Here is a 24,039-nt window from a genome sequence, read left to right as displayed (position 1 = left end):
TATTTATATAATATATATAATATACATTAATATTTTTCGGTTATAACCGTAACTGTAACCAAAAAAAATATCCGAAATTTTATTAAAATCATAATCATATCCGAAAAAACTGAATCGAAAATCGAATAATCACGGCTATGGATCGATTCTCGGTTTACGGATCGGTTATGGACACCCCTACCCCGGAGGAAGGGAAAGATCTTTGAAAAGGAAAATTTAATTTTATAATTAAATGCTCTACGTATTGAATATTCAGTTGAAGCATGCCGTACTAAGCAACCCCTGAGTATTTATTTTTCGCATGCGATAAATGAGTCACTGACCGGAGTTTCCGTTTGATGCGTGATTCGTGCGTTTCACCACACACAGACTGGTCACAAGACTGAGAGTGGCACACATAACTAGAATTACTGTGTAGCCATGCATGTCAGCTTATCCTAGCTAGCTTTACGTGGAAAATAATAGAAGCACATCTACAATGAACCTGAAGTGTGTCCAATACATTGTAACAGTAATTAGTAATTACACAATTGCATGTGAATGCTGTTGTTACTCCTTTTTAACACTGTTTTCCTTCCTCTTCAAAAAAAAAAAGAAAAAAGACTGTTTTCCTTCACATATTATAAACAAGAACCAACATTAATGTCATCTAGTCTAAGTGAATAATTGCATTTGGAGGTTATATAAGACAACATACATACATAGGACCAAAGGTAGAACATATCTGAGAGCCATGAGTAACTCATATAACACTCATGTGTATGGTATCTAATAGAGATATCGAGTTCGAGCATCCCCTCTATTTTCCCTAAAATAAAAAAAAGCAATTAGAACATATCTTCTTAATAAAATGCAAGATGCGAAATGTAAACTTTAGTCACACCCCGAAGTTTATTAAAAACAACCCAACTTAAATTGACAATCCCTCATAAAAATCAGTTGATGGGGTGTCTTTAATAAATATAAGGATGTGATTAAAGTTTGCCGATGGAAAATTTTAATATATGGCCAAACTGCATGGACCAGAAGGAACTTGGGCCTATTTGGGCCAAATGAGTTTAATTACAGTTCAGCCCAAACTGTAGCTGATCACAGTTTTTTTTTTTTTGAAAAGGTCAAGAGACCGGATATATATTCATATACTCGACTCGTAAGTAATAGAAATGGAGGCCATTATGGGCCCTCGGGCCACCATATAGGTGGAATACAATCAACATCATAAAATAATGAACAAATCAAGACAGTCTTTAACTAAAACAAAACTTAACGGAATAACTCAATAGCAGTCATTAGCATGGCTTTGAAGAGTTGAATTCCAAGAAGACTTCTCCGCCTGAATAATATGCACAACCGAACAATGTACCTCCTCAATCCAAACCCGCATGCCTTGAATGAGAAATTAAGTAGCTGATCACAGTTACGGGAACAGGGAGAACACCTTTCGTATAAGCTGTAAGCCATCCTTTCGTATAATTTTTTTTTAAAAATAAGAATAAAATTGATTGTTTTCCAGGAAAGAAAGAAAAAAAAAAAAAGAGAGAAGGAAAGCAGTCTTCCTTCGCTTTGGAAGCCGAAAATATTATTCTCTTCCATCACCCTAATTTGCCGTCAAAATTACACGGGAGAACGGAGAGCGTTGAAGCTAAGCAAAGAAGTTGGAATGAGATCCAGTTCGTTGTTTACTGCTTTTGTTAGATTAGATGCACTTTTTTTTTCCTACTATTACGTTTCCCCTCCTTGTGTGTGATTTGGCATTAGTTCAAAGGATTTAAGGGGTTGAACTGATTGGATCTTTTTCAGAGATTTAATTGGGATTATTGTGTTTGTTTCCTGCAACTGAACCGATTGGGCTGTTGAATTCCGTATTGTCTTGTTATTTATATCGTGGGTGGTTCGACTTTTTTGTTGAATCTTTGTGCCTTTTGTTTATATTTGTTAGATGTGTGATTAGTCCTTTTGTATTGATATTTTTCTTAGCGAGAAAGCAACATTGTCGGTTGTAATTCGAAACCCCATTATTTTTTTGTTTGTTTGATGTTCATGGAATAAGAAGGGTCGATTAGATCGAGATTTTACGGATTAAGAAATATGTAGAATGCATTTCAGGAGTTCATATTACTTTGTGGCTTTATTTCACAGTATGGTGTGTTTTTGCAAGTGATGGAAGAATATAAGCTATCTGAAATTGAGCACATGAAGTGCCTATTGACCTGATTAGAGCTAAGGGGAGATTTCTTTGCAATGGAGGTTATTCGTTGCACGTATTTGTCACGTGTCCGAGTGTATCTGTGTCCGATACGTGTTGGACACTGACACTCACTCCAAAACAGAGTGTCTGTGTCTGTATTGTATATGTGTCCCGTGTCTATATCTGTGCTACATAGATCAATAATATTATTGAAATGAAAATTCGTGCTTGAAAATGTTGTGACCTGTGAGTTAACTAAGCTTATCTTATTTTGGTTGCTTAATATTTTTGGGTATGGTATAAAATGATGATCTTCTGGCCTTTGAACCCAACTATTAGACATTTCACATTTTGAATGGTACATGTGTGTTTAATGGACGAATTTTTGGTGGAGCAGCTAAAGTTCTAGTGTTTGCCAACCATGTTCACTAGCTTGTTCAATTAATTCGATGTGCTCATATGTAAGTAAATTTTGCTTCTGATTCTTTGCCAATAAATTTCAGGGAACTGAAGTTTGTGCTTGTTTTTCAGGCTTATAACTTGCTGCTTCCTTGAACTCTACAGCCATATTTTTACAATACATCTTGGAACTATTCACTATTTGGGCATAAATAGAGGAGATGGCTGAAGGATTATCTAGCTTTTGGGGTCCAGTCACATCCACGATTGAGTGTTGTGAGACCAATTATTCCCGCTCGTCTTATATTGCGGAATTTTACAACACCCTATCGAACATTCCAGCTATCATTTTGGCACTTGTGGGCCTTATAAATGCATTAAGACAACGGTTCGAGAAGAGATTCACAGTTCTTCACATATCTAATATGATACTTTCTATTGGAAGCATGTTATATCATGCTACATTGCAACGAGTGTACGTATTACTTTCATCTATTTATCATATTGGTTGTTCCTTAACATTATTGAGTTTTCAGCATTGACAAACTAAATTAATTAGGCCAGTAGCTTTGCAGGGTTTTCAAAATTTTGTACTTTCAAGTCTTTCCTCATTTTCTAGAGGTTGGGTTGTTTAAAGAGGTGAATTGTTGAAGAAATGTATCATTGCCCATCCTATTAGTAAAAGTGTAAAACATTACATGAAACCAAAATTGCTGAGTCTTTTTTATCTGGGTCATGCTACATTGCAACAAGTGTACGTATCACTTTCGTCTATTTATTTTGTTGGTTGTTCCTTAACATTATTGAGTTCTTAGCATTGACAAACTAAATTAATTTGGCCAGTAGTTGTGCATAGTTTTCAAGATTTTGTACTTTTAAGCCTTTCCTCTTTAGAAAGGTTGGGTTGTTTAAAGAGGTGAATCTGTGAATGTTGAAGAACTGTATCAGTGACCACCCTATTAGTAAAACACTACATGAAACCAAAATTGCCGAGTCTTTTTTCCCTGTTGAGGGGGTTGTGGGGTAGGGGCACATCGGGCAGATAAATGACAGCAAAAAATACTTTTAGTTGTTGTTGATGATGTTGACTTTTAAGCTTGAGGTTCAACTCATTATTGATTTTTTCATTGGCTGTCGAGAGCCACCTCTGAAGATCATTAATAATTTGTTCCCAGGCAACAGCAAGGTGATGAAACCCCTATGGTATGGGAGATGCTCTTATATATGTACATTCTCTACTCACCTGATTGGCACTATCGAAGCACAATGCCCACCTTCCTTTTCCTCTATGGTGCTCTCTTTGCTGTTTTGCATGCAGTGATACGATTTGGTACTGGCTTCAAGGTGCATTATGTGATCTTATGCCTCCTTTGCATTCCTCGAATGTACAAGTACTACATTCACACTGAGGACATGTCTGCTAAGCGGCTTGCAAAGCTCTATGTAGCAACTCTTTTTCTAGCTACCATGTTTTGGCTATGTGATCGGCTTTTCTGTAAGCAGATATCAGGTTGGCCCGTCAACCCCCAGGGTCATGCCTTGTGGCACATCTTCATGGGTTTTAACTCGTACTTTGCAAACACATTCTTGATGTTTTGCCGTGCCCAACAACGGGGTTGGGCTCCAAAAGTTGGCCATTTCATGGGGTTTTTGCCTTATGTGAAGATCGAAAAGCCTAAAACGCAATGACAGAATAAAGATTATGTTTTCTACTTCTAATTCAATGCATGGAAGTCCAAGAAGGTTTTTATCGCACAAGATAGGTAGTCAGTCAAGTTTTTTGCTATTCTGGTTGGAGCTAAAGAATGTTGAATCTGCTTTTGAGCTGGCATCAAATTTTCATTGTAAAAGTAGGATATGTACAATATTTTATATCCTGTTTTGAGTTTTGGCCTTTTGGGCAGTCAGTACTAGATGCTTTTATGGTTGATTACTTAGATTATTTTTTTGAAAGTCTGCTTTATAAACATGAGATGTATGAAATTGTTTTCGAACTCTTTCATGGAATTGTTTCTTATTATGTCAGTTATGCTCGTTTGGTAGGATAACTGTAAATTTACAAATTTGTTTTCCTTATCGATTCCCTTTATTGATTTACGTTGTTTTGTGGTGCCATTGTTTCTCCTCATTTAGCCTGATATGATGATGTTCTTGGAAAGATATATTTTGTGCTGCAATTGCACTTGTTTTGACATGTATAATTAAGCCTCTGCATGCAATCATGCATCCAGAGTCTGATTGCTAGATTCCTACATTAGTTTTCTTTGCCCTGGAACCTTGTTTGTTTGTAGTAAGTCGCTTGGACAGGAAAGGAGTATATATTGAAATCTAGAATGCCCCAAGCAGGGTGGAGTATATATTGAAATCTAGAGTGCCCCAAGCAGGGTCAATGATTGGTTTCGCGATCCGCTGAGAGATACATTGTTGAAAGTGCATATTATTCTTTATAGTTTTCTGATAATCTGATATGGCATTGTTCAGATCTCCGATATTACAGTAGCTATATGACGAAACATTCCATGTCAAGTCAAAAAAACTAGGAGATAAGAGAGGAACCATAATTTGCTCCGGTAGGAGTCCCTCCCTGTATTTGAGTTGGTTAGAATACACTGTACATAGTATGCTCGCTAAGAAATGACTCCGCCTAACTACTGAAATCGAAAACAGGAAAGACATGTACAAATCAATAGTCTTTCTTCCATTTGCTACGCCACCATGGATAGAACGTGCTCCGCTTGGATTTTGGGATCCGTGAGGTGGATCAACGGAAAGAGAGGACCAAAATCTTAAGAGGGTCCAGTCAGCCTGTCCTGGATGATCTCACCAAGCTTTGTGTACAAGGCATACTGTTCTTCGAAGCTTATGTTTGCCAATATCTGGAAAGAAAAGTAAACCATCAACATAAATTGATTCAATGTCCGTCCGTGCCGCTGTGTATCAATATAGATGGAGATTAACAGGGAATAACGTGACAAACATACCTGATCCAAGATTGTTTCGACAGTAAGGCTTTGAGACACAACAAATGACTGGTGGTAGATATATGCAAAGACAGCCATAATCATCTACATCAAATGATTAAGTTAATCAGAGCTTAATCAATGCCTGCCTTGGGTAACTAAAGCAATGAATGATGACCCACGATATTTTAGCAAGGATGAGCAGCATTTTGTCAATCACAAGATAATTAAGCATGGTAAAGGACAATATCCTTTATGCTTATAGCAGCACCAATAAAATTCAAAATTTGAATGAAAATCAAATGTGTGCAGAAGCATGTTACCCACCAAAGTAAAACGACAAAAGGAAAGGGGAAATAGGAAAGCTCATCCTCTCATTCACAAAATAATTACAGGAGAAAATAGAACCCTTATAAATCTCATCGCAACTCACCTGGCAGTCCATTCTATCTGTAATCCCACCATGTCCAGGAATACTATCACCAAAATCCTGTGGCAAATGAAAGGGAATACATTTAGTAATGGCGTGAAAAAGTGTACAGCAAGCCATGCCATCTAGCAACAGTTAGGATCGGCAAAGCATAAAAAACGCACCTTGATCTTAAAAGCTCTTTTAAAACCACTTGCGAAAAAGCCTCCAAAAGGTGCTATTATTGATGCAAACAAACCAAGACAGAGAACATGCCATTGAAGAGGCAGAATATCTATCTCCTTCCAAGGAAACTGCATAAGAGAATAGCAAGCACAGGAAAAATCATTAATCCTTAACTGAAAACAAATAGAAATTGAATTTCTAAACACAAAATTAAAATTGCATAAAGAACTTCTAAGGCTTGTATTTCAGATTGAATGCCATGCTTCAAAGTTCAAACTATCAAGCAAAATAACGCATTTGAGTGACTGAGCATAATCCATCGTATGAACAAATGTCTCAGGAATCTATCAAACCGAATGCCACAACGACACATTGGTGCAATGTAAAACATAGTCAATTCACTTCCCTCGAGCATCGAACATTATGCTACTTTTGGGTAGGAAATTGAGCAAAATACAATTTTGTCTGATTCTTTTTTTAATGGTCTTCAATAAGCAAAAACTAGGTTGATTTCAAATCCAACCAAACACCAGTTACTCACCCATTTAGGCAACCATCCAGGTAAAGTATAATGCTCCGGCTTAAATACTGGCCCGGGATCACAATGAAGCCAACCGGTAGATAAATCCTGCAAGTGTTATGCACGAAAAACATTACCACAAATTTCTTTCAAGCATAAGTATATTTCTAAAGCATCCATTAGTCATATATTAAGCAAATACTATACCTTCCTTGGACATGTCATCCACTGAAAACGCCCCATCATATTCGCAAGCTGCATAATGAGAACAAAAAAAAAAATCTTTCTTGAGAGAGAGGGAGAGAAAGGTAAGAATGTGGGGAAAAAGGATAAAGCTTAACTATCAATTCTAAAAGTTAAGCTTATGTACTCGAAGAACAGGAGCTGTTGTTGGTATTTGTATTCTACTTGATATATGAAAGCCTTTTGTTTCCCCTCATTATTTTTGATGATCGCTTTGAGAAAGAATTAATCATACGTATAAAATTTGAAATGCAGAAACATGGCATGAAGCAATGGAAAGATTTCAAAGGAAGCACTTATCATAAACTGTTACATAGCAGATGCTTAGTTACAAACTACTTGAAGTGACGAGAAGAATACAATTTGTAAAAGATGTCACAAACATAGGTATGGTGAAGTGCATTGCCCAACTGAAGCACTTAGCATATTCACACAGAATTCTTTAGCCACAAAAATATACATAAAAGGGCTTAAGATCACATTTAATAAGAGATAAAGAAATCTATGCTCACCACAAAAGCAGATATAATAGTTGTAACAGATGCTCCAATGAATCCCTCCCAAGTTTTCTTCGGGGATAGCTTGATTAGAGGTGTTCTCCCAAAGAAAAATCCAAAAATATATGCAAATATATCATTGATGACAATAAGTGTTGCTGGAAGAAGAAACCTACATTAACAAATATGCCCATTTATCAGAAAGGAAAAAACACGAGAAAAATAGAAGCAAGGTAATCAAACCATATAAACATTCAATTGAATGGTCAATTTCTTCTTCTTTTTTTTAGGGGGAAGAGAACGGCGGGGTGGGATGGGGGGAGGGGGGGGGGGTATTCAAACCTACCTTTACCACTAGACCTCAGGGTCAGTCAACATAAAGCATGTTACCAATCAAAAATACTAATCGCAATGATATTCATGATTGGCCCTCAAAAAGCTTCTTATATAACAATATATCTAGACCATCATACTAAAGATCATTGGAATTTTGGGAAACAGTTAGGGATTGGATTTTTTGGAATTGGGAAGAGATAATGCCTGAAGAATTACATAGTAACCATGCAACCAAAAAATTTATCGAGAGAGTATCATGATATGCAAGTGATATAAGTAAGAAATTACCAGATAATTCCTTCAAAAATGTTCGCCACAGTGAAAGATGACTGTGTAAATACCACAATCAGAATCATGTGTGTCCATGCATATTGGCCAAATTGATACTTGTACATCTTCTTCTTCAGTGTAAGAATGAACCACATAAAACCTAAGCCAAATATAACACAAAAATACTTTCAGCATCATAGAACGAACCACGAAAAAATTCTCAGCATAGGTCATGAAAATTCTGTAGAATTTTTAAAGGAACTTTCATGCATAAAATACATAAATACAAAAGCCAATATCATTTCACATTATTACCATCTGTTAATGGGTATGAAATTAGAGGTATTAGACTAAAAAAAAAAGCCAAAACATAAGTATATGGCTACCTGCGATATATAAAGAATAGCAGATGACCATATGATACTTGATAAGGCTGCTCACAAGACGATACAAGAACTTGTCTGAAGCGGGTACAGTATTGGCAAGGCGTTGACTTAGAATGCGGCCATACACAAATAGCATCGCGGTGAAGAAAAAGTGCCTGATACAGAATCTAAGAGTTAAAAAAGTAGTTTGAATAATACATGTAAAACACACTTCGAAGGACATGTGGAAAGTAAAGGAATACTCTTACCAATTTAATAGCCTAAATCCTGGGAGATGTCTATCTTCATGTGCTTTCCTGAGCAGATTAAACAGCTCCTTTGCCATAAAGATTTGAATAACTACCACCATTGTGGTGATATATAGATGGCCCATGTACACAATAAATGCAAACCCCCCAATCATCCATAGAGTGGAGTATGCACGAATCAAGAATGACTTGTATTTATTATTATCATCAACAAGTAAATGGCCTCCATTTTCTTTGCTAGGCTCCGGAATTGCCTGACAACCAATTCAGATGTAATTGTGAGAATTTCTACTTCAAATACTAATGCAACACTCGTGATTGGATATAAGTATTAATCCAAAAACTTAATCAAGAATGCATCACAACAAGGCATAACAGAAAATAGTATGAGGTATAAAAGAGCGCAGCAAAGGCCGCCCAAATTTTCATGACAGTGATCAAAACAGTCAAAAATTTTCATATACTACATATTAATATTCTCTAAATTGGCAATGAAAAATAAGCAAATAACGGCTTATTAAAATTATTGGTAACTAACCTCTTGAGAGCGCCTTCGGTGCCGAGACCTGGCAGTAGGCGTTGATACGTTTCCGGTACTATTATCCTTTTGCATTGAGGCTGTTTCTACTTTACCCAGCTACAGAGAATTGAAAACAACCCACATACAATGCAGTACATAAAATTGTTACCTGGTCATCAAATAACATAAAACAACAATAGAAGAACACTTGGGGAAAGCCATAAAAGTTTTTATTGATGATATGAGCTAAAGCAACACATATGAGCTAACAAGCCAGACATACCCTTAACCTAATAGTTAAAGACAAAATAGAAGATGTGAGGACCAGCTTATGTGAGCCACAGAGCTATTAACTATATACAGACTGCTCCTTACTTGTTCTTAAAATCAGTATATACTAGTATAATCATCTTATAGCCAGGTGCAATACATTAATCCTAAATTAAAGTATTAAACAGAAATGCAGTATCCAGCAAGTGAAAGAGACCACTTATGTCTGGAGATTGCATGGTGAAACTGTGCTAGAAACCACATTGGTAAAAGTGCATTCATCAACAGAAGATGACAATACAAAAAATCCAAGACAACCTAACCCAGCCCACCCCTTTCTTTCAATTTCCCTAGAACTGCAAGTAGTGAAAATCAACCTTTCGAAAACCCACTTTACCCTTTGCTTCACGAGTGAAGATGCAAGGACAACAAGCGATGCGGGTGCAAATCCTCTTAGTTTAAATGACAATAACAACACAGCTACAACAGCAGCAGCAACAAAAATGAAACAAAATGCCAGTTCTGCAATGGGTCCTACATGAGCTTACCCACCAACTCATATCAAATCTCAATAAAAACATGCGAAAAATTAAGCCCAAATCATGTTACTCCCACGTCATCAGTAATCACCTATCATTCACCTCTTAACGAGTCAGCAACTTCCACTCCCTTCCTCGATACTTCCTTCCACTGTAATTAAAAAGATTCAAACCCTTGGACATCACTTTTTACCCAACAAATTTCACTTCACCGAAAATTGAAAACCTCCATTTAAAACTAAATCAACATACATAAAATTAACAGAGAACAGAGTAGTATTCAACCATTAAACTCCTACAACTTAAAAATATATTAAACAAAAAAACTTGTTCGCACCCAAATCTGAATCAGCCCAATCGATGTCCATCGCAAAACCGCACCAAAGAAAACAATGAACCAATGAAACCTTTCATCGAACACAACGTAGCCAACACATAAATATAGAAATAGACAGGAGAAAAAAAAGAAACCTGTTACAGAGAGGCTCAGTGACAGTGCAAGAGGGAGGCGCGAGAGATGGACGACAGAGAGAGGACGAGAAGAGAAGGTAAAGCAGAAGGACGAGTCTGTTCTCGTTACTAATTTCGTGGAATCCCCAAATTGAACACCTGCCCAAATTCTTTTTATTAACAACTTTGCCCTTCCTCTCAACCCAGTGGCCTATACTTGGATAGCCTTGAATTAACGCTGATATATTACAGCGTTACCACGCGATACATGTTTTGTAGTAATTATTTCGCATTAAAGGCTCCATCTTGCTATTCTTCTTCTCTTGTCTTATTTCTCCTAATATCCAGTTTCAAATATAAACAGAAACTACTTGATTTTCTCTCTCCTTAATCACTCTAATATTTTATTGTGAGTGATGAAATTGCTGTTAAATTTGTTTGAATGGAGAGAGCGAATTAAGATTCCTATATATAAATATATATATAGTTTCCTAAGTGATTCAATTTCCATCCATAAATAAGTCATAAATGTGTACATGACCCTTGTCTTACTCCAAGAATGTATCTTTATATTCATCTTGATTAATGTAGTACATTAATCTTAGTGTTACGTTAATGTGTATGATACATGAATATATAAAAATCAAATTTTTTGTTTTTAAAAATAACAAATGACATGTATCAAATATATAGAAAGTGTTCATGCTTATGTGACCTCATAAAAAAATTAACATTGCGCTCTCTAAATTTTAATGTTGGATTATAGTATTGATATTGATGATCACTAATTCTAGTCAATTAATTAGAAAAAAAAATAATGAGAGGGAGGCATACATACATAATTTCAGAAGTCCCTTCAATGTAAATTAATTAAAATTTCCTTATAAAGAAACTAGTCCAATTATGTGATTAATTGACTAGAACATTCAACAAATCCAAGTGTCAATTCATCATTAGCCAAGCGCAATTAGATTGTTTGATCTTCTTGATCCTTTGACTCTTGGAACCCTCTGAGTAGAGAGGATTTTGATAAGTAAATAAAATTGGGAGGGCCAAAATGATTTTGGTATCCATATGATCATGACTTTCTTTTTAAAGTTTCTTTTCTTTGGATGGTCCAAATTTGATGTTGTATAATTAGGATGAGTATGGGAATCTTTATTTTTTTTAGTAGATGAGCGGGAGTGAGGATTTGAAATTGGGTACCCTCAATTTGAGTATATGTTTTAACCGTTTCGAGGGTTAAGGGTATTAGCAGGGCATCTCTCACGCATTTTAACTTGTATGTAAGTAGCCTTATCCCTAAAGTTATTCATATTCTTGTTAACTTGTTGGATTGACATTCATTTTGGGACTAACTTGAAGATTAGCTAGAATTTGAGATTTTAGATATATGTGGGCGTGTGTGTGGGATATAGCCAATAGATGGGTAGGTGCACAATCCGAGGTCAAGACATAGGGGTAAACGAAAACATTTAAAACAAGATAAGATACACAACGATTAACATTATTTATACCCTTTTTTTACTAAATATATCATATTAACTCTTTAAAAATACACTAGAATGGAGTGTACTTAGTAAAAAATGAGGTATAAATAATGTTCATCTATAGAGCAAGTTTATCTTAATCCATGAATGCATAGCATAAATTGACTTCCGTTGTAGTGTGTTATATATACACGAGTAATAAAGTTGTGAATGGTGTTTGTTTTTTTTTTTAAACAGGGGTTTGGGGGTTTGAGGAAGGGAGGGATAGGATTCGAACCCATCCCTTACATGCAATGTAATAAAAGTTTGTGAATGGGTAATTTGAGACATATTTTCTTTTGATATATATATTCAAATTTTCTATTCAAGTGGGAAATTTCTGGGTGCACGGGCCTAACGGCTTGAGTTTAGATCCATATAAGATGTTTAAATGATAAACTTATGTATTGTCGTTTTCGGTTACTAAAAAAAATTGATTCTCTTTTATCTTTACGTAATCACGTATTATTGAAATGTTATGTCGATGTTGTTAGAGACCCAATCAACTACATATACATGTCCATACTTTATTACTTTAGACTTTCCAAATGACATAAGAAAATTTTATTATCAACTTGTTAGATTCACATTCTTTTCTTGTTCCCTAGGACAACAAGAAAAGAATAGTTCACCATTAAAAACACTAATGGAATCATACAGTATTTCTCATCTTGTTTTACTTGCTCTCTCTCTAGTAGTTTACATAAACCCACTTTGATATCATCACCATTTTTATTGTCAAGTTGGGTAGATACAAGATTCTCAATGTCTCATCATAGTAATTGGAGATGTTACTTTTGTGTTCTTCTACATAAACCCCATCAAACACATCAAGATAGAAATTGATCAAATGGGAGCAATGCTAAGTAAATATTTCAGTTTCAGTTCAAAGAAATCCAAAAATGATCAAACCCATTCAGGCAATCATCAAGCTAAAGCCTTTTCAATCACTGAATTGGCGAAGCCAGAGTGTTTGAAGACAAAGAAGAAGATCATCAAGAAGAAGAAGAAGAGTGAACCGAACAATAACCCACAAGAGAGATCAGATGTTATTGTTAGTAGGATACTGACTCTTGAGGAAATGCTATTAGCTTCTCCTGGTTCAAAGTTCAAGCCAAATCACAACAATGGATCAGGTGAACTCCATGTCTTCAAACATTTCTCCAAAAGGGTACACCCTTCTTCTTCTTCTGCTGCTGCTGAATCCTCTAAAGCAATTAGAGTGGTTACTGCTAATACTACAACTGCTACTTCAATGGATGTTCAAAGTGGGAAGAAGAAGAGAAAAGTGAGCTTTAGGTTACCAGAAGAGGCTGATATCTTCACATACTATTACTCATCCGAGGAGAAACTGGACAACTACAGTCTTTAATTAAAGAGTACTTCTCTTCTTTAATGTCTGTTATTAAGTATATATACATAGAAATTAAAAAAAAAAAATCAACGTGAGTTGGGTTTGGTCATCCTATTTTAGTGACTCAAAGAATAGAAAGTGTAAGAAAGTTAGAACCCAAACAAATTGTAAAGGTATTCCGCTTTGAGCCTCAAAGACCCGCACAATTTTATTCTTATTCCCTCAACTTTCTGATGTGAGAATGTGGTCCTTGTTGTTTTATGCTATTGTGTGGTCAATCTGGAAAAAAGGAAACTAAGTGCTACTGTCCACTCTTTAATTTTTGTCAGGGTTGCATCTTCTATGTAGTTGCGAATTTTCTATACCTTATTTTACAGCTTCTTCAATTCTGGAAAAGTGTCAAGAGCTGGAGCAATCAGCGAAGAATCAACAATGCACCCTAATCACTTTGGGAGCCTCCACCAAGAGGCTAGCTGAAGTGGAATGTTGATGGATCAGCTATAGGGAAGCCAGGCTTGGCAGGAACAGGTGGAGTCCTGAGGAATATAAATGGTGCTTTCATCTGTTTATTCTCATGCAACATTGGTATCTATGAATCTAATGAGGCATAACTCAAGGCCATCAGAAAAAACAATGGAGTTATCAGCATGCATTTCCCCCGGAGATATCCAGGAAGGGGATCATCTTGGAGACTAACTCCTTGAATGCCTACAAGTGGGTTACAAGAGAAGGAGATTCTCCATGAAAGCACAAATGGAAATACTATGGTGGTTCTGCATGTTTGATATAGGCAGAGATGTTTTAGGCAAAATCCTTAGTATTTCCATTTGTTTCCTGTGGCCCCCAGTGGGGTTGTAGTTTGATTCCAGGCCATCCTATCTGATGTCCTGCTATATTCCTCTGTTGTTTTTATATATTCTACTGTTCATAAAAAAAAATTGATGTGAGAGATCTTTATCTTAAGTGAAAGGCCAACAAAATACTTGAGTGCGTGTTTTTGTTATGTCTAAAAAAAGTAGTTTAGATGACAAATCAAATTAAAGGAAGCCATGGAAGAAGCAGAAGAAATATAGAGCCAGCTAGGACAACAAAAAACTATAAAGCTGTCCTTTCAATTGTTGTAGCTCTCATTTTGCATACTATCAGGACCCTCCGTGTAGTCTAGACGTTCTTGGCCTTCTGGGCTTTTAGTGAGTGTGAGGCGCCAGTGCCTTCCGGCTTCGGGTGCATTTTGATGTTATCCTTATTCCTTACCATCTAATTCCATTAATTACACATATGTAAAATAGTTAAATTGACATATAAGAGGCTGCTATCAGAAAAGGGTCCATAGCTCAGTGGTAGAGCATTTGACTGCAGATCAAGAGGTCACCGGTTCGAACCCGGTTGGGCCCTTTAGCTTCCCTATTTTTCCTTTCCTTCTCTTTTTTCCCGATTTGGAAGCCAAAAATTTTCATATCAATGATATATATATATAGACTAGACAACTTTCAACAATTCAACATAAGACTAATCTATTATCGTTGCAATTGTCTTGCCATATATATATATATATATAGCCAGCTTGATGGCACATGAAATTAAGGTCTAGCTGTGTGTATCATATGAAAGGGAAGACAATAAAAAGGATATGGAAGACCCTGCTATGTCTCAAATACTGAAAAAAAGGTCATGCTCATTACTTGCATCTTTAATTGATTCTACACCATCATATCAATTTAGTACGAGCATTAATGTCATTCATTTTTTTGGTAAACCGAGAACGACACCAGATAAATTTGTTTTTTGGACAGTTAATATGGGTCTAAACTCAGGCCTTAGACCCGTCGCGAGGTCCCAATAGTATTGGTTATAGTGAGAATCGAACTCATAACTTCCCGAATTTATACGATTTACTACGCGATAAGATGTGGCTAGGATTGAAGAATCATATAACGTTTTTTAAGTAAAACGTCCATCTCAATATTATATGTAAATTAGAGAATAGTGTCATTTTGTCTTTTAGAAACTCTATGTAAACTACAGAATAATGATATTTTGTTTGTATTTTGGGGAATCTGTAAAGAGAAACTGATAAATGTTTTCTTATATATATAGTTAAAGCTTTACTAATCAATTCACGAACATCGATCAACGAACATCGATCAACAACTCAATCATGAACCCAATTCTTCTTCTCTTGGCTTCATTGGCTTACTCTTATTTCTTGGTCTCAAAAGCACCAAATGGCCTTCCAAGATTGTTCTTCAACACACCTACGTTCTACGTTTTTGCCATCATTCCTTGGTATTTCTCTTCAAGCAGCTTCTTCAGAGGATTATGGTCTTACTTCATCACATGGATTGCTTCTTTCAAGCTCCTCCTCTTCTGCTTTGACCAAGGTGGACCACTCACTTTCTCCATAAACTTCATTGATTTTCTCTTATTAACCATTTTTCCTCTCAAGATCCGAGAAAGTACCAATCCTTCTTCACAGCCAAAAACAACTGAGACATCAAAGGTATTCAAGTTAATCATATTTATTGTCATCTTATTTAGACTCAACATGGGTTATGGTCCATTTGTGACATTGGTTTGTGGTGTCACTATGGTTCGAGCCATGGCTCGGTACGAACCCGTGCCAATTTTCAACCATCCGTACTTGGCAACGTCTCTCCAAGACTTTTGGGGGAGAAGGTGGAACCTTTTGTCTTCGTATATCCTCAGATTGACCATCTACAATCCGACCCGAAAGACCTTCACGGGGCTTATCGGGTTCGGGCCGGCAAAGGTGGTGGCCTTGCTCACAACTCTTGGCGTGTCCGGGATCATGCATGAGGTTATGTTCTATTACATCACTTGCGGGAAGAGACCCGCTTGGGATGTCACGTGGTTCTTTGTGGTTCAAGGGGTTTGCATGGTTTTTGAGGGTACACTGAAGAAGCTGGCTCGGATCATGGGTTGGACCATCCTGGTTCACCCGGTTATTTCGGTTGTTTTTACGATCGCATTTGTGGTGGCTACGGGCTATTGGTTGCTTGTGCTGCCTACCTTGAGGAAGGCACAAAACGAATGTGGAATTAGGGTTGAAGGATTTAGCTTTCAAATCATCTAGTGCAAGGAATGTTAAATTTGTTGTTGATATATGTGACAAAACTAAGAAGAGATTCAAGAAGGATCACATTATTGCATTGATTGAACGTTACAAGCGTGTGGGATTGTCTTTAAATTGCTAGGTACTTTAGTTAAAAGCCCATGCAAAATATTGAATAATTATTTAGTGGTTCTGACACATCATGTCATATGTTGATATTATATAGCAAAATCAATGGGACAATGTCAATTCACAAGCCTGTACCAAATAGATCACATATTTGATCGAATTCTAATTTGGTGAACAATGTTGAAGGACTTTAAACTGTCCGTAAGTCTCAAAATTTGATCGAGTTATCATTTTGGAACAAATTTAATATTTAAGTTGAAATATTTGGACATTCGATGATCGATTTGGAACTAAATAAATCTTTGAATGGCAAAAAGTTATACCATTAACTAATTATCACAAAATTGCCATAAACCGTTAAACCATGATGAATAGAAAACTGGTAACCCTGGCAACCGTTCATTGTGTTGACATCTCTAAGGATCAAAGATTGATTTCTTAAAGAACTCGCCAACAGCCGCGTACTCTTCAAACGCCCGAACATCGACCTGATACCGGACCAACGGGGGCAACAACACCCAATAACTCGTCACCATCACGAATCCTACCGTCAAAACGGTCGATATTAGCCTCGGTAACCGCCACCTGCCTTTAACCGCCTTCTCCAACCCAACCTCCGCCACCACGCACACACCGTGTAACAATAAGAACCACGTGATTTCCCAGGTGGGCTTTGCCCGGCCCATATAGTAGAATGTCAGCTCGTGCATCAATGCCGACACCAGAAACGTCCCAAGCACCGCCGGTACTTGGGCCCACCTAGGACCAACGGCACACGTGGCAACACCGTGGGTAAGTTCATATACAGCCGTTCGCAGAACACTCGTTTCCGGGAGATTCCATCTTGTACCCCAAAAATCTTGTAAAGATGTGGATAGGTAAGGCTCGAGCTCAACTACCAAAAGGGCTCGAGCCAGGACTGCAAACAGGTCCAGTGTCCTTTCAATAACGAAGTAACTATGAACACAATAAAGAAACGACACCACCTTTGGACAGAGATGATCACTGTAGTAAAAAACACGTACAAACATGGACAATACAAGAACCTTGATTGCAATCGATTTCTTGGTCTTTCGAGGCCTTTTTTGAGGTGGGTTTGCTTGGATTTTGATAGGTAAGGAAGCGAGGGCCAGAAAACGAGGAAGAGAGATTGAAGGGTCTGTGGATAAAGGACCTTTGTCGAAAGCAAAAAGCAAGAGCTTGAAATTGGCAAGCCGAGCAATGATGAAACCAGTGGTGCCACTAAGAATGACAGAGTTCAGATTGAGAGGAAGAAGAAGGAAGAGGCATATGATTGGTAGTATGGAGAAGAGTCTTGCGAACCCTTTTGGGGTTATCTTTCCTATGGAATAACAGTAGCAGAGAGAGACCAGTATTGAGAGCCATACCTTCACGAAGTTGTGGAGCTCTCCCTCCATTTAGTTTCTTCATTCTCTTCAGATTGTTAATTAGTATATCATTATTGATTAATTGTTAGTTTCTTTTACAAAAATTAAAAATGATCTCCCATGGAAAATATAGCCACCGTTGACAAAGAATTCAATCATCTCGATTGAATTTGCTTGTCTTCTTGAATCTTTCAATTGTATGACCATATCATTCCTCCAAGGCCACCTTGTTCTCTGGTTCAAGACCAACCAGATTTGACTCATACGAGTAGCTGAGCATGTTTGAATCCTTCATTGGGAGAAGAATTGTTAGGGATGCACGGTTGACTGGTTGCCAGATTGATCCATCAGCTTATCGGTCAAATTGGACAGCCATGATATGGTTTCATAAAAGTATAAAAACCGTATCCCAGATCTAACCAGAGCAGATTTTACAAGAAGAAATCTTCAATGTTTCAGCACTAGTAAGGTCCAATATATATATATATATATATATATATATATACACATACAAAAGAGGTGTTTACACGACTCTACCACCAATCCTAGCAGGAAAATGAGGGAAACAAACAATTTAAAATAAGTACAGAGAATTCACATCATCCTAGCTGATGTTTGCTTCGGGCAATTCAGAAGCAGGGCACTCCTGTCGATTCTGTATTAATCAGGTAAAGAGAGAGGAAAAAAAAAAGTGGTAGGCAAAACACGTCGTACATAACAAGAACCTGAAATCATATCACATTCTCCACGAAACCAGTCACAATCTACAGTGCCGACAGAGATGGCAATGCAGCAATAGATCCCCAATTTTACCCTGAAAACATTTAAACAAGATCACTGGAAACCTCAGCGGATGAGAATAATACTAAGTGTACTAGAACATATAATTCGATCATTGTAGACATCACTGCTTTTTCTGGTGCAAGGTAAAATCTGGTTTTAACTTTTAAGGTCATTCTTACATATGGGATGCTCCTCTCTATCACAGAGAAAGTGGAGAATGTCAGTCTACTCGGAACCTCAACAATACAAACAAAAATCAGACACCAGCATTCACATCAAACCTTCTACATTTTCATCTACCTTCTGGATAAAGTTGAGATATCTTGCCAAGACCAAAAAGTGGGTACATCAATGCAGTCCAGTAACAACTTAAGTTGGGACTTGGCTTTGCTTCACTACCGATGCTGCTCATATATCTGCATATAAGTCTCTGAGAGTGCAACCATTTGAGGAAGGGTTTCAGAAACATGCAAGTCCTGCATCTCATACCTGTGTGCATTAGATGACATACACGTTAGTCTGGGATAGCATCTGCTTTCATTACAACTGTACAAATCAGTTAGGAATATATTTACCATAGTTCTTCTGACTTCCTCTGCACAAAAACCCTGTAGTAACCCTCATCATGTTTACCATCATGGACAATATTGGCAATCAAATCGTACTTGGAACGGGTTCTTTCATTCTCTTTGGGTGTTGGCAATGGAATATAGTCCTTCAATTCCAAATTCTTCACAGGGAAATTAACTGAAATAAAAACATCAATTAGCACAAGGATGGTCAAAATTAAAAAAACACAGGACAGTTCCATAAGGCGGCATAGTCTCAAATTAAATATATCTTGAGCTTACCTAAAGTCGGGTTCTTCTCGACAAAGAAGTTGTTCTTTGTAAAGCGGCGCATATGGAGTATCAAATATTGTGGCAATCTGGTAACACGGAATCTCTTTCTTGCTATACAAGGACGAACAACTTCAGTCACAACCTCACCATCAAACTTCTTTAGTATATTGAACAACGGGACCTAGAAGAAAACCACTTTCCCAATTAGTCCAAAAGCAAACATGGGAAAACAACAACAAAGAAATGAATGTCACAAAATAAAACCTGACAATACTGAAGACAATGAATCAGTTCATGACAGAAAACAACCAACACCAAGGTTCCAACAATCAAGTTAGACAAGGCAGAATACTAATCTTCTGTTTGTTTCAAGGAAAACAAGCTTTATGATAACTCTTCATTTTCTGGTGTTTGTTTCAAGGAGTTTTCCATCATATATTTTTATAAAAATATGTTGAAAAACTAACTATTTTCTCTAAGGAAAATTATGGATTTTCCAACAGCTTGATTTTTCTTGAAACAAACGGAGCCTAAACTGATTCATCAATGCATGATGCAAGATTGTTGTCCCCAGCAATCAACAAGCACAGAAAAATCAACACAAGGTGGCCCTCATATGCTAAAAAACATGATTTCATTTCAATATAGGCACCCTCCTCTCCTCAGCTATTATTATAATAAATAGAAGAAGCAGTTCATTACATCAAACAATGTCCAATACAAGTGAAATAAAGAATTTAGATAAAGCACACACTAATGCAATTATAGAAGCCAACAATGCTTCATGCAAAAATGTTCTCCCATCAATCAGCATGCATAGGGAAATTAATGCACCATTGCTCTCATATATGACACATATAACTACCAGATTTTCAAACGAGAAACTTAGGGCAATAATGTTTCTCAAGTAACTCTGAACCACTAAATTTTAGCCCAAATGGCAAATATGAATCCCTAATGCTGCCCATTGCATTCTGTCCAAACATCCTAGCTGTGTTTCTACACCAAAAGCTGAGATGCAGAATATGTCATTCTAGAAGAACTTTTTAATTGATTGGTATAAATAAGATAAGAATCATTTAAAAGCCATAATGTGAATCAATGGAATGAACTAAAAGTGAAAAACTCAAAACCACAAAATATTTTAAGAGTCCATGTATGTCAACCAGGAGGGAAAACTCAAACAAATATTTTAAGAGTCAACGTATGTCAAACAGGAGGAAAAACTCGAACAAATCTGTTAATTAAGGCACAATCTAAAAGATATTAAACATAGTAATTAGTAAGAGATCACAACAATTTACTTTAGCTAGAAATACAGCATGAATCAGGTACCTGGGGTATTATATTTTTCTCCATCACATCTTGAAAAAGAGGTGGTGGTGGCAAATCAAGGCCAAGCATCAAGAATGTCATCCTGGAAGTTTCTGTGAAAATGCCATCATGGGCAGTTCCAGCATCAGTTGGTTTTAGCATACCATTCTGGTCATCACCATTTTCTTTCTTCTCAGCGATACCCTTGTTTGGAATCTCATTCACAACCTCCAATTCCCCCTGTAAGGCAAAACAAGTTTTGTATACACAATCGTTAAATAACACATATAAGGTATCACTAACAATACCAATAAACTGAAGCACTTGGATCATTAAGAGCACCTGAAAGCATTGGTTTATGATGCTGGTCTTCCTTTTCGAAGTTCTAAGATCTACATGCAGGGTGTTCAGAAGCCAAGAGATAAATTCAACTGGGTCAGACTGCACACCTATTCGGAACCGCTTCTTACTAGCTTTCATAACTGCCTGAAGAAATTCATGAGGACTCACCTGTAGAGAGACAACATTTTTTGTTAAAAAAAATTGTAATAACCAAGAACAATAATCCAAGTGCACTTATCAGCATTGTCAAACCTGTCCTTTAAAGTTTCGAGCATGCCATATTTTTCGCGTAAGTTCTCCAAACCGCTGAACAAGAGGAGATTTGCAGTGCTGATAGTTCTCTGGAATGAGAAAAAAGTTCCTCAAGGGAGTCACTCTCATCAATGATTGGATTGTGACATTCACAAAATCGGTGTTCTTTATGTTATTGAGGCCCACCTGACATTTTGAAACATCGAGATAACACATTAAAAGGGCTGAAATTAACATCTTAGCATATACAAGAAAACCGAAGGTTTGGTGTTAAGCAACACTCTCCAAGTAGGAATAAAAACGAGTACCATTCCTGGAAGGTAGTCAGAACCATCTAGTGCCCTGGACCACTGTCTGTTTCTGTCAAGATGCTCAACTTGCTCGTTTGTAAACCTGATGCCACAAATTAACTTTTGTCAAAGAGTAGGTAACAAAAACCTTCACCTAACAAAAATTTAAATCCTTATAAAAGAAAATAAAATTCATAAGAGTGACTGTTAAAATAAAATTATCTTCCATTGAATGCTCCTACTGGACAACTCTACAATATTAACCCCTTATACGTACATAAAGATTGGTAGACAAGGAACGGGAAATGAAAATTAAGAAAAGAAAAGATGTAAATAAAAGCAACAAAGACAGGTCGCAGCTTACCTTGGGTTCAGGACTTGCCGAATGTCATCCAATGATGGATCGTTAATTTCATATCCATCAGGAAGACAGTAAACTTTTTCTGTTTGAAGATTGATGTAGACATGGTGGCCAGCTTCAAGGCTATGCGTATATGCATGGGATTTCTGCCCTCTTCCTTGGTAATATTTTCCACAAACCAAGCATGCATAGACATTTAAATTTGACAAGGAGACAGAGCAAAACTTCTCAAAATCAAAATCCAACACCTGCAACACATACAAGAATATATATCATGTTACAAGCGACATATATTCACTATTTCACTCCATCTGCTATACTGTCACAAAGTAGACTGGCAATTATACCAACAGAGTTTTAGAATTATACACTTTCATTTTTTTTTCAAACTCAAAATATCATATATATCCATATAATTTTTAATAAATAAAACCCGACATATATGATCTTCATTCTTCAGAGAATAAATTATGTAGTCAGAAGTTGAATGGAAATTGCTTACTTGTCGATCAACGGTATCGAGGTATGGGCAATCCCGCCGGACTTCAACCAAGCGGGTTCGCCGCCCTTGACCAAACCCTTGTCCAAGTCTGTCATCATCGTCACTCTCATCATCATCATCTACGTCTATCTCAGCTCTATGACCATTTTGCTCCATCCTTCCTCCATTAACCTCTTGTCTACCACCATGAGTGGATTCCCTCCTTAAATCCTCCTCCTCCTCCTCATCATCATCATAAGTATTAGCTAATGGCAGAAGTGGGTTGTCGAATCCAAGGGGCGGAGGAGAGAGAGATGACTGCTCAACAATCTGTCTCTTTGAATCCCTTTCCTCCTCCATTGTACTTTCTTCTCTACTTGTTTTCATCTTCTTCTCTCCTTTCCAACTTCACGATTAAAAATATTCAGAGTATTATTAGGTTTTTCAATCCATGACTACAAAATAAAAAAATTATGGTGGATGGATTGAAACCAACTAACTAACCAAACAAAAAATAACCATACCACAAAGCTTCGCATACAATAAGGATAGAGAAGGAGTAACTTAATCATTATTAACTCAAACGGAGAACTCTATATCAGTTATATCAGTGAGTGAATAACCAGAGAAATTCGTCTGAGTAGACAAGAAAAAATGAAGAGAGAAACGCTGGTGATTTCAATCGGGTTTCGGTATAATTATAAAGAAAATTAGATATCCTGCTTATATCTCCACGATAGTGTATAACTAATTTAAATCATTCTTGATCTAATTTCCAAACACTTAAATCCTACAGTTTAGACTAGATTTCCCTAGCAAAATTAAATCAAATTCTACGGTATATTGGCCCTTAAAAGGACATTGTCGCCGAAAAACCACAGTAAAATTGTTTTCAAAAAGTTCGAACTGCAGCCACAACAATCATCACATATTTTCGATGATTTTCCCCCAAATTCTTGCCAACCAAACCGAACAATAATCCTAGTTCCTAGGCTTTACAACATCAAGGTTAAGGCATACCAAACATAACAGAGGTGGGGAGAAGACGATCAACATGGCGGAACAACTAACCTGAGACAAATACTGATTCTGGAAGCAACGAGAGAAAATCTGGCTGCGTCTCTCTTGCCGTCGCCGACTCCGAACGGTCGCGAATCCTACCAACTTGTGGGTCTGGAGGGATTGGTATTCGGAATGGCGGAAGGTGGATTTACTAGAGAAAGGCCGGTCCAAATCAAGATGTCCGAACTTGGGCCTTCACATTATTGGGCCATATTATCAATTAGGCCCAAATAATTCTTCCGTTGCATCACTGATCAGAATAGTCCCCTTCCGCTCATGGATTCAGTGGAAGGCCATATCAGATTAAGGGAGAGAAATTTCCAGATAAAAATTCTGTTTTTTACTTTTTACCATAACAGTCAGAGACTCAGAATTTCATTGCACTTCTGAATTAAAGAGTTGATTTTGCTCATGTTTA

The 24,039-nt window shown here is 36.9% G+C and overlaps 5 protein-coding genes and 1 non-coding gene across 12 annotated transcripts; 3 read left to right on the top strand and 3 right to left on the bottom strand.

The window, feature by feature from the left end:
• Positions 1-1,503: 1,503 nt before the first annotated feature.
• On the top strand, positions 1,504-4,661 carry LOC119989769 (alkaline ceramidase-like). Of its 3 annotated transcripts, XM_038835465.1 has the most exons (4): positions 1,504-1,670; positions 2,586-2,649; positions 2,753-3,062; positions 3,763-4,661. In XM_038835465.1, exons 3-4 carry the CDS (start codon positions 2,809-2,811, stop codon positions 4,274-4,276), a joined length of 768 nt encoding a protein of 255 aa, XP_038691393.1. In that variant the 5' UTR covers positions 1,504-1,670; positions 2,586-2,649; positions 2,753-2,808; the 3' UTR covers positions 4,277-4,661. The 3 variants fall into 3 exon arrangements, with proteins under 3 accessions (XP_038691393.1, XP_038691392.1, XP_038691391.1); XM_038835464.1 differs by lacking the exon at positions 2,586-2,649; XM_038835463.1 differs by lacking the exon at positions 2,586-2,649 and having other exon boundaries at positions 1,505-1,670; positions 2,720-3,062.
• Positions 4,662-5,008: 347 nt separating this feature from the next.
• On the bottom strand, positions 5,009-10,741 carry LOC119987885 (phosphatidate cytidylyltransferase 1-like). 4 transcript variants are annotated; one of them, XM_038832791.1, is made up of 13 exons: positions 10,443-10,741; positions 10,063-10,122; positions 9,181-9,279; positions 8,643-8,896; positions 8,395-8,549; positions 8,027-8,168; positions 7,418-7,574; positions 6,870-6,917; positions 6,684-6,770; positions 6,142-6,270; positions 5,981-6,037; positions 5,569-5,652; positions 5,009-5,463 (listed from the first exon to the last, which is right to left on the bottom strand). In XM_038832791.1, the coding sequence occupies exons 3-13, from the start codon at positions 9,253-9,255 to the stop codon at positions 5,374-5,376; spliced, it is 1,278 nt and encodes a 425-aa protein (XP_038688719.1). In that variant the 5' UTR covers positions 9,256-9,279; positions 10,063-10,122; positions 10,443-10,741; the 3' UTR covers positions 5,009-5,373. The 4 variants fall into 4 exon arrangements, with proteins under 4 accessions (XP_038688719.1, XP_038688720.1, XP_038688718.1 ...); XM_038832792.1 differs by having other exon boundaries at positions 10,074-10,122; XM_038832790.1 differs by lacking the exon at positions 10,063-10,122 and having other exon boundaries at positions 9,181-9,331.
• Positions 10,742-12,800: 2,059 nt separating this feature from the next.
• LOC119987786 lies at positions 12,801-16,398 on the top strand. The gene is made up of 5 exons (XM_038832700.1): positions 12,801-13,314; positions 13,682-13,789; positions 13,910-14,018; positions 15,408-15,779; positions 15,843-16,398. Exons 1-5 carry the CDS (start codon positions 12,801-12,803, stop codon positions 16,396-16,398), a joined length of 1,659 nt encoding a protein of 552 aa, XP_038688628.1.
• On the top strand, positions 14,628-14,699 carry TRNAC-GCA. Its single transcript has one exon. It is a non-coding gene; the product is annotated as a tRNA-Cys (tRNA).
• Positions 16,399-16,577: 179 nt separating the features above from the next.
• LOC119989652 (acyl-CoA--sterol O-acyltransferase 1-like) lies at positions 16,578-17,972 on the bottom strand. The gene has a single exon (XM_038835303.1). It carries the CDS (start codon positions 17,922-17,924, stop codon positions 16,923-16,925), a length of 1,002 nt encoding a protein of 333 aa, XP_038691231.1. The 5' UTR covers positions 17,925-17,972; the 3' UTR covers positions 16,578-16,922.
• A 388-nt stretch (positions 17,973-18,360) lies between these two features.
• LOC119989651 (U4/U6.U5 tri-snRNP-associated protein 2-like) lies at positions 18,361-23,766 on the bottom strand. 2 transcript variants are annotated; one of them, XR_005465871.1, is made up of 11 exons: positions 23,631-23,766; positions 22,581-22,965; positions 22,082-22,326; positions 21,736-21,820; positions 21,428-21,613; positions 21,176-21,343; positions 20,855-21,073; positions 19,529-19,700; positions 19,253-19,424; positions 18,978-19,166; positions 18,361-18,708 (listed from the first exon to the last, which is right to left on the bottom strand). XR_005465871.1 is itself a non-coding variant. In XM_038835302.1 (10 exons), exons 2-10 carry the CDS (start codon positions 22,944-22,946, stop codon positions 19,073-19,075), a joined length of 1,707 nt encoding a protein of 568 aa, XP_038691230.1. In that variant the 5' UTR covers positions 22,947-22,965; positions 23,631-23,766; the 3' UTR covers positions 18,749-19,072. The 2 variants fall into 2 exon arrangements, 1 of the variants encoding a protein (XP_038691230.1); XM_038835302.1 differs by lacking the exon at positions 18,361-18,708 and having other exon boundaries at positions 18,749-19,166.
• Positions 23,767-24,039: the final 273 nt, after the last annotated feature.

Source organism: Tripterygium wilfordii, chromosome 21 (assembly GCF_013401445.1).
Source record: "Tripterygium wilfordii isolate XIE 37 chromosome 21, ASM1340144v1, whole genome shotgun sequence".
Taxonomy (NCBI): Eukaryota; Viridiplantae; Streptophyta; class Magnoliopsida; order Celastrales; family Celastraceae; genus Tripterygium; species Tripterygium wilfordii.
The sequence above is the reverse complement of the archived record's forward strand: the minus strand, read 5'-3'. Positions and strand labels throughout refer to the sequence as shown.